This window comes from Channa argus, chromosome 16, assembly GCF_033026475.1.
Source record: "Channa argus isolate prfri chromosome 16, Channa argus male v1.0, whole genome shotgun sequence".
Taxonomy (NCBI): domain Eukaryota; kingdom Metazoa; phylum Chordata; class Actinopteri; order Anabantiformes; family Channidae; genus Channa; species Channa argus.
Window position 1 is genome coordinate 22,600,674 of NC_090212.1, and position 9,746 is coordinate 22,610,419.

Consider the following 9,746-nt stretch of genomic DNA (forward strand, 5'->3'; position numbering starts at 1 on the left):
TTCTAATTACAAACCTGTTTTCAGAAAAGTTGGGACGCTGTGTAAAATGTAAATAAAAAGAATGCAATGATTTGCAAATCATTTGAAACTTTTTTTTTTCTTTTGAGTGTTAATCCTATACAAACATAGCAAATGTTGAAACTGAGAAAAACAGTTTTCATTTATTCTAAATATATTCTCATTTTGAATTTGATGTCAGCAGCATGTTTAAAAATGGTCATATTTACCTGACAAGTCGAACTCCTTTAATTCTTAAAAGGAACATTTTCCCCGTTCTTGCTTGACATCTAATAAGATTGTGGTTTGACATTTTGTGACATGCCACCTTCTCGCAACGTGTTGTTCCAAAATTTAGTGTAATTTTCAGCTTGAATGGAGCCCTGCACATGTGATATCCATGTTGTCTGCATTAATCCCCCCTCACCATCACAGATGCTGGACTTTGAACTGTTGGCACGTGAGAAATGTTTTTTGAGTTCAAATTCAAACTGGAAACAGGAAACTGCTTTGCATGAGTTTTCTGTGTTGACAGTTTACTAGACAGGTCAGAAATCAGAGGTTTGTTGCATGTTAGGTTCAGCTACATCTTCATGAAGGTTTCATCAAAACAGCAGAGATGTATAGTAACCATTGATCTCAGAGTAAGCTGAGAAAATCAGGTCAAAGGAAGAGAATGATCTGGTCTGTTATTACTTAAAGAAAGCTCCCAAACAAATACACCAGAAGTTATTGGCATATTTACTATTGCGAAACAAAATCTATTTAGATGACAAGGATGAACGTGGTAATCTGGAGACTGGACGGGTGCAGAGAGAAGAGCTTAACGTCCGACTTTTTCATGAACACAAAGTCTTGGAATCCATATCTGAATCTTCTTGGGTAGATGTAGACAGCTTATTACATTTTCATGACAGATCCTCTCAGGCTTCATCAGATTATCAGTGTCTGTGGGGTTTAAATCTGGGCTTTGGTTGCACAGTCAAAGACATGTTCGCAAGATTCTGCAATGATAACACAAACTATGTCCGACAAAATGAGTCAGCTCTTTATTTGGTATGGGGTAATGAATTCGTGGCTTAAATCTTGACTATATTTGATCTCTTCGTGTGTAGCGGATTAAAATCGACCATCATTTCTGGTGAAAAAAAAAAAGCTTATTATAGCAGTTTCTTCGTTTGCTGACGGTGTCCTATAGAGTTTTAATTTGAATTTACCAATCGGAAGCGGATGTAAAGGTGCTTTTACTTTGACAGTGTGATGAAGCGCAGGCGCAGCAGGCGCAGCAGGCGGAGGAGTGTTAGTCACAGTTTGTGTTAAAATGAGCTCTATCGGGACCGGGGTAAGTGTTTCGCAGCTAGTATGAAGCTTCGTGTTAACTCTTCTTTGAGTGTTTCTGTTTTAGCACTACTTTAGTGCTTCAAAGAATAGGCCACATTAATATTTAGAAATCCCATTCATTAAATCCTTTCCCGGCTTGCTAGCTTGTTAGCCTGCTGAGTCACAGCCACGGCGAGGCCCCGCAAACGTTAGCTAGCCGAAGCTAAACTGAAATCGAAAGCGTCCCTGGTCTCAGTTAACTTTTTGTGTGTTTTAAAGTGTACACATAAAACTAAGGTCAGAATCATAGTTTGGTGTTATTAAAGAGTTACACGCCATATTTATAAAAATGAGTAATGTCACTGTTTGAGCAGAGCCGATGTTAGCCGACATGTACATGTATGTCAGATTCCCTTAAGAAATCAAGTTTACGTCTGTTAGATGAGATGATTATGTTGTACTTTAACGTTATTTTTAAGAGTTTAGGATGAATCGCTCCCTTTTGGTTTAACCAACTAACTTTCATTTATTAATTTGTCCACTATCATATCACCTCACTCTGTTATTGAATGTGTTCTCAGTCTACCTGTCTGTCCCTACTTGTCCCTATGTCCTGCAGTATGACCTGTCGGCCTCCACCTTTTCTCCAGATGGCCGAGTGTTTCAGGTGGAGTATGCAATGAAGGCTGTAGAGAACAGCAGGTTAGCATGTCCACAGTATCTGATCCAAGTGTTTTTAGCAAAACTAATTCTGTTAAAGATCACCTTAGTTTTTTGGGAACATTCTCCTCTGTGAGCACTGACCCAGACTTAAACAGCTGTCCAATATTACTGTGATGACTATTTCAAAGATTTGGAACCTTAAAACAGACAGAATCTAAATCTGATATGTAGTCTTGGATGAAGTCTGACATGTAACTGTGCGTTTGTGTCTGCATGCATGTCTGTTCAGCACGGCCATCGCTATTCGCTGTAAAGACGGTGTTGTGTTTGGGGTGGAGAAGCTTGTTCTGTCCAAACTGTACGAAGAGGGCTCCAACAAACGCATCTTTAACATTGACAGACACGTTGGCATGGTAACCACACACAATAAAAACCTTTTATAGGAAATATTGGTTTATGAATTAAGTAATTGAGTAATTTGTCTCATAAATGCATAAGTTTCATTTGTGAGCTGTGACAGTTAAATGTTCCTGTAGATGGATGTGGTGTGAGGAAATGAAGAATCCCTCTCCCTCTTTCTCTGTAGGCTGTAGCTGGCCTGTTGGCAGATGCTCGTTCACTCGCTGAAGTCGCCAGAGAAGAAGCGTCTAACTTCAGATCAAACTATGGACATGACATTCCCCTAAAGGTAAACGCATCATCTTAGATCACATTCTTGTCACTTCGGCTTGTCTTTTCAGAACAAACTGAAATCAGCTTTTAACACCAAAGACCTACAGACTCCACAACCTGAATCTGAAAACAGCCCGAAAATGTTTAGAACAAAGGTGATCAGTGACGACCATTCTCCACTTTAGTTCACTAACCATGAAGTGTCAGTGATGTGCCAGTGAAAGTGTAACCACAGGACAGAGGATACAAACTTAATCATTCATAATACTACAATTTATGGCACTGCTGCTGTAGTATCCATTTACCCACACTTTTGCAGTGTTTATTGTAAGATTTGTTTTTGAGCATGTGCTGATGGACAAACATCCTCTTTAATCTCTCAAGTTCCTTTGACAGTCGAGCGGCTCTGTGTAAGACATCCCTGAGCGCAAAAGAGGAGTTTAATTCGGGGTGCAGCCCCTCACAGCCAGCACAGGAACACAGCTTAGTTCATGTTTAGTTTAGTTTAGTTTAAACATCCAACAGTGCATCAGGCAGAAATCTAATGCAGTTCGGAAACGTTTTTGAAAGGTTAGGAGCTGTGGAGTTACTGTCAAGCTAACTAATCTACAAAGCAGCAACACTTTTCAAATATCACTCTTCAGTTAAGATGTATCTGTCCTCTGAACTCTTCCCTGGATTTCCACCAAAACATCTGCATATAACAGTATCTGATCGGATAGCGTTGTCTGTCTGATGCTATGCTAACTCTTTTTCCTGTCCTTGCAGCACCTGTCAGACAGAGTGGCCATGTACGTCCACGCCTACACTCTGTACAGCGCCGTCAGGCCGTTTGGCTGCAGGTGAGTCTGTGAAGATAAGAACTGAGAAGAGAAACATTACACCATAATTAATAAGAAGGGAGGGATGATGAGTCTGAAAGGTTTCGCTCACTGGACTGAGCTCCTGTGATGTCATTTCCTCTTGGCTGTCTGACCAATCCCTGAGCTGTACTCACATGACGCACAACACACAATTAAACCTGTTGTCACCTGAAGGAATGTCAGTCAAAGAAGGCCCTGATCTTTGTATCAGGATTTTTTAAAATCAGAATAACAATGATTTCTGTCTGGTTTAAACCGCATCTGGAGCTATTGTCATGGTAACAAGTCCTTAAACCCAATCCCACAGAAGTGCAGCTTATTAAGAGTTAGCTGGATCAGGACCAAGACACTTTTGGATGTAAATGGGTCAAACCTGTTGATGTAATCACCACTGTATAATAACATATTAAATGCACAATAAAATATACTGTCTGGCCAAAAAGTAAAGTCACACACCTATTATTTTGTATGAGCACCTTTAGCTTTGATTATACATTTATTATTCGTTGTTTCTATGAGCTTATACAATGTCACAATACTATCTAATACTTCTGATACACAGTTGCTTTAAGATCTTGTATTGTTTACAGGAGACTCGGACAATTATATAAAGTCTTCTTCAGCACATCTCAGACATTCTCAGTGGGGTTGAGTTGGCTCATGTATGTGTGGAAATTATGTTTTAAGCTAATTGAACCACTCCTTATCAAGTTGAGCCCATTGAATCCTGGCATTGTCACATTCAAATGTGTCCATGCCATGAGAATTGAAAAACAACATTGTTTGAAAAATCTGGTCATTCAGTACATTCAGGTAGCACCTGCTCGTTACATCATTTAGGGTTCAATAGGTGGTTGCCTGCAGAGACATATTAATCACTGCAATAATTATCCAGTTTGCCTAATTTAAGCCAGGTGCTGATTTTGTTTTGGCTGGACAGTGTAGAAACTCTAGTTAACAAAGTTAAAAAAACACCAAAGCCTGTCCAGGTTGACAGAACTAGCAGCAGTTTTTAAGGAGGGTTCCCTCATCTGCAGTCTGACCAGGTCTATGCTGTTGTCTTGTTACAGTTTCATCCTGGGCTCATACGACAAAGACGATGGTCCTCAGCTCTACATGGTCGACCCATCGGGCATCTCATACGTAAGTCGCTAACAATTCTTCACTGGACAAAGTTTGTTTATAATGTGAAAATATTTTGAAAACCCTTTGAAATATTAAGTAAAAGTATGAAAGTATTTTTAAACTAATAAAACTTTAACTGTAATACGATAATAGTAGTAGTAATAATAACACCCAGCCCCTGTTACTGTTGTACTGTCTGCATTCATGTGTCAGCAGCATTGTACTGCTCAGTACAGGACTGTATGTAATGGATTACTTATAATAAGTATGAATTTGCTGAATCAATTAAGGTGAGTCCTCACCTTGATTTTTTTTTTTGACCAACCCTCCAACTATTAAAACATTATAATAATTCCAAAAATAGCTGAAGTTCCACCTTTATCTTCATTAGTGATCTTTACACATTAATGCGTTGTGATATGACAATATATCATTCTGCAAGAGTACTCTTGATACTATCAGTACATTTAGATTCTAATACTTGTGTACTTCTAGTAAGGTTGCCAGTCCAGGACTTTTAACTTGTAAGTAGTAGTATACTACACTGTAGTAATATCTTTACCTAAATAGACGCTTTGAGTACTTCTTCCCCTGCTGCAGCTTATCTACACATGATTAAGTTTCTACATTTATTATTAATGTAATACCAGATGACACAATTGCACAGTGTGTGAAGGTTTGAATTATTGAAATTTATTGTGTTTTTTCTTGTCCATAGTGGATTTCTGGATTTTTAAAGAATAACCAATGGAAGAGAAAACATCTGTTTTTATACCACTGATGCACAGAGAATCCCTGTTAGTTCAGAGCACCAGACATTCCCAGTTCAACCAGTAACAAACCCTTATTTTGTGTGTCCAGGGTTACTGGGGCTGTGCCATTGGAAAAGCAAAACAAGCTGCAAAGACAGAGATTGAAAAACTGCAGGTGAGTTTTTCCTCTCCAGTACATTTTTTAAGGTCAGTCAGACCTGCATCGGTTCATCACTGTTATTAACACTTGGATAACTGGAAAGGTCAAACATTCAGTTTCCAGTTTGTGCATTGACACTATGGTTCACATCCAAGACCCTAAAGCTGATATGTCAGTTTTGATGTTCTTGTCATTGACATATATTCAGCTCTGGTGTGAGTCTGCTGCCATTCATGCTCAGATTGAACAGAATAATGAGCCACATATGAACGACAATAACAAATCAGTGTCCTCAGAAGCTGCTTGCTTACAATATGGTCCTCCAGTTTGCCTTCCACAGAAGCTTCTCCATAAACATCCTGTACTGACCCCCATCTCTGTTGTTGCTCTCCCTCACGTTTATTTTAACCGGTTGTGAGGATTCGTCACTGAGTGACCATGAGATGCAGACAGGAGACGTTAAAAAAAGCACATTCATTTTGATCTAAGTGTTTTGACAGCGGTCACAGAGACACAGATCAGATATGAGGCAGACCCAGAACCACATATGTAAGTGGACCAGATCTCATTCTTCACACTGCAGAGATTAAGCTCAAAGCAGAGTGACTTTAGCTGTGTTGTCAACTTTGTTGATCCAAATCAGGGAGACGAGGGAGCTCTGTGTTTTAAGCAGAGCAACTTCCTGCTCATATTAACATGACAGAATCCTCATCATGTAAAGAGATTTTGCAGAGCTCTGCACAATGAGTCAAGCAGCGCCTCTATTGGTAATTGCAGAGTTTTCCTTTTTATCTCTGCTGTGTCTCCTAACCTTATTCTGTTTTTACCTTGTGACTGGACAGTTAATATCAGTTTACCTGAGCTTTGGATTTGCGCTTTATGCACAAATGTTAAGAGATCAACCTGTCTGAAAGAAGTTTTAGTGTAGATGAGTTTGGATACGCATTCACACACATTGACTGTCCCCTCTTTGTGCCTCATGTTCACTGTGTGCGTTTTCATCAGATGAAAGAGATGACCTGCAGAGAACTCGTCAAAGAAGTCGCCAAAATGTGAGTCTAAAAGAATCTGTGAATTATGAGCCGGTTTCTAATTGTACGGATTTTAGCACGAAAGAAGTTGAGAGGTCTAACCCTTTCTTGAGCTATATAAGACCGATTTATTAAACGTTTTTCACCAGATTTAATGAACAGGTAATGTCTCTTCTAGAATACCTTTGTCTACCGGTCGGCCCCGTTTGTGTCTCGGCCAGTTAATACATAAGTTAATGACAAGGCTGAAAACCTTAAAAAAGACTGAAACCATTCAATGATTTTTCATAGTTGCTAATTATTGCTCTGTAGTCGTAGCTGTTTGCTAATGACTGACAGGTTATAAAGAAACAACACGGTGTGTAACTGGTTTTATTAATCTTTAGCTGTTGGTCTGGTTCAGTTCCTCTTTGTGTCATTGTCAAACAGGAAGTTTAATGTTCTTAGGTGTTTTCGTCTCAGATTAGCACAGTTTGAAACAGCTGCTGAATTATTTCATCAAGTATTTTAGTACAGCAGTGCTAACAAAGCTGATTGTGGCTTTAAAACTAAACTTGTCAACGGCAGCTACAACAAGGTTGTAGAACAGCTGTCCCCCCCGTCCTCTAAATGTGTTTTTTCCCTTTTTCTGCAGAATCTACATTGTTCACGACGAGGTGAAAGACAAAGCGTTTGAGTTGGAGCTCAGTTGGGTCGGAGAAAGTAAGAACCAATCAGAATCTCTGTCTCTGTGGCTCTTTACTGAAGCTTCTACTTCCTGTTAGTCCTTTTAGCTCATTTAGCTGAAGAAATTTTCTCTTTTTTCTCTTCCTGTATTTGATGATTCAGTTTTTTTGAGAAAAATCTAAATCTTCACATAAATGTTCTGCTTATAGTGATTTTATCCAAAGTGCTTACAATGTTGCTTCTCATTCACTCGTTCACACTCACATCAGGAAACAAGTATAAAGTTTCTTTAAAATGCATAAGTACGAAATGATTGAATTTGTATGTACAGCACTTGAGTAAATTTAATTGTTACTTGCCGTCATTGAAGTACATTAAACATCAGATTCACAGCTGGAATCAAGGAGTAAGGAGGTATTACTGCAGGAATTACTTCGAATATGAATCATATTAGATATTTCACATCTAATTGGAATTCAAGGCAAAGACTAAGCGAAGTTAATGTTTTTCATTAAACCGTACAACATGCAAAAATAGCTAGGGGACAAATATAAAAACCTTATCATCCATATATTTTTTCTTGGGCTAAGTTGTTCAACAGCTTTGACTTAGATTGTGTGTTAATATTTCAATGATCTCTATGTGTTTGACGTGGTAACAGACTTTGTGCTCTCTTTTCTTCAGTTTAGGGTTTTTATTCTGCAAAATTAAAATGTTCAAGTCAACATTGTAACCTGACACAGTATGAATGTAACACTATCTACAAAAAGCAAGTTTTGTAGTATTTAAAACAAATTCATAGCACCTGCTATGTAACTGCTTTGCTGTTGATGCTGTGGTTGCCGTGGCAACGCTTCTGACTCCACTTTTGTGTGTCCTTAAGTCACAAATGGACGACATGAGCTGGTGCCTAAGGACGTCAGAGAGGAAGCAGAAAAATATGCCAAGGCGAGTCTCTCTCTCTCTCTCACACACACACACGTTTCTGCTCGGTATAAAAACTCTTGCATCATCATGTTGTAAAACTGGAAAAGCCATTAAAATCAGGTTTATTGTCCAGTTTGCAATCTGGAATAAAATAATTTACCAGAAATAAATATTAAACTAAAGTAATTAATGTAAGAGGTTTAGAGTTGTAGCTGTGTAGTCTTTGTACTCAGTTTATATATAAACATTTGCTTCTTATCTTCATACAGTACATATTGCAGAGAACAAACTTTTTGTACAGTAGCAAATGCAGATGGATTTCTTTCTTAATCCCAAATCACAAAGTTGCCACAGGGCTTTTCAGACTTTACAACTGCATCCTCTGTCCTTAGACACTCAAATCACATAAGGAAATTAAAATGAATTAAACTGTCAGTTTTGCTATAAGCCACTTCAGTCGACTCATTCTAATGTTTTGTGTTGTTTCAGGATTCTCTGGAGGAGGACGATGACTCTGATGAAGACAACATGTAACAACAACATGCAACCCCCCCAACTCTAAACATGGTCTCCATCTCTGCTGACAAACACGTCTGATTTTTTTTTTTTTTTTTTTTTTTTTTATGTTTTATAGTTTAACAACATTCATGTCGCTCTTGGTTTGAATTTCAACTTTGACAATAAAACAAGCTGAAGAAAACGGCAATGTGATTTCCCTTTTTCTGCCTGACAGACACACAGGATGCAGTCAACTGATTAAACAACAACCATAGATGAATCTGATTGTCACACCACTGACTGAAGCAGAACCAAGATTTTAAATACACAGAGGAATGTCTAGAATTTGGGATTTTGGTTTAAAGACGTTAACTTGGTTAATCAAAAATCATTCGTTTTAAACCTAAACTGAAAATCTGACACTTTTTCTAATAAGTTTTAAATAAATATCCCAAACATTTGATCTTAGATTTGCAGATTTCTCTTATGACTGTAACCATTTGAAAACTACAAACCTCTGGTTGGACAAAAACGGAATGTCACTGTGAATGAAACTTACTAAAACCTTTACTAAAATTTGTAGATTTCTGGAGAAAACTGAGGCAACATTGTTCAACGGTGGTTAAATACTTTATTTTTCGAATGAAAACGGACTTTCACTTGTTTCACAGTGTTCTGTTGTGTAGAAATAACCTCCACATTTCCACAGAGGAAAAGACTAATATGGACTTGTCGTCACTAGTTTCCGGTTACGTAAAAGCGCCCATGCTCCCGCCCACTTCACTCTACAAACGGCGCCACAAACGCAGAGTGTCTTCAACCAAATAATCCTTTAAATTTAATCTTAACTTTGAATGTCAATCTCCAGTCTCCACCTCAGCTGTTTTACTGAATGTCTGTGCTGTAAAAACATAATCGAGCGGTTTATTGTAAAACCAACACAATGCCCGCGACGTGACGTCTCGCATATGGAAATCACGTCGCCAAACTACATTTTATAAAGTGTCCACCGCAGGTTCACAGCAGAAAACCGTGAGTTATTGTTTTAATCAAACGGAACATATGGACGCCA

At 38.4% G+C, this 9,746-nt stretch overlaps 1 protein-coding gene and 1 non-coding gene across 2 annotated transcripts; both read left to right on the top strand.

Annotated features, from left to right (window-relative positions):
* The first annotated feature begins 1,275 nt into the window (after window positions 1-1,275).
* psma3 (proteasome 20S subunit alpha 3) lies at window positions 1,276-8,882 on the top strand. The gene is made up of 11 exons (XM_067479703.1): window positions 1,276-1,339; window positions 1,937-2,019; window positions 2,270-2,393; window positions 2,567-2,668; window positions 3,421-3,494; window positions 4,586-4,658; window positions 5,502-5,567; window positions 6,558-6,604; window positions 7,218-7,285; window positions 8,133-8,197; window positions 8,666-8,882. Exons 1-11 carry the CDS (start codon window positions 1,319-1,321, stop codon window positions 8,708-8,710), a joined length of 768 nt encoding a protein of 255 aa, XP_067335804.1. The 5' UTR covers window positions 1,276-1,318; the 3' UTR covers window positions 8,711-8,882.
* Window positions 3,554-3,631, top strand: LOC137102007 (small nucleolar RNA SNORD53/SNORD92). Its single transcript, XR_010911164.1, has one exon. It is a non-coding gene; the product is annotated as a small nucleolar RNA SNORD53/SNORD92 (small nucleolar RNA).
* Window positions 8,883-9,746: the final 864 nt, after the last annotated feature.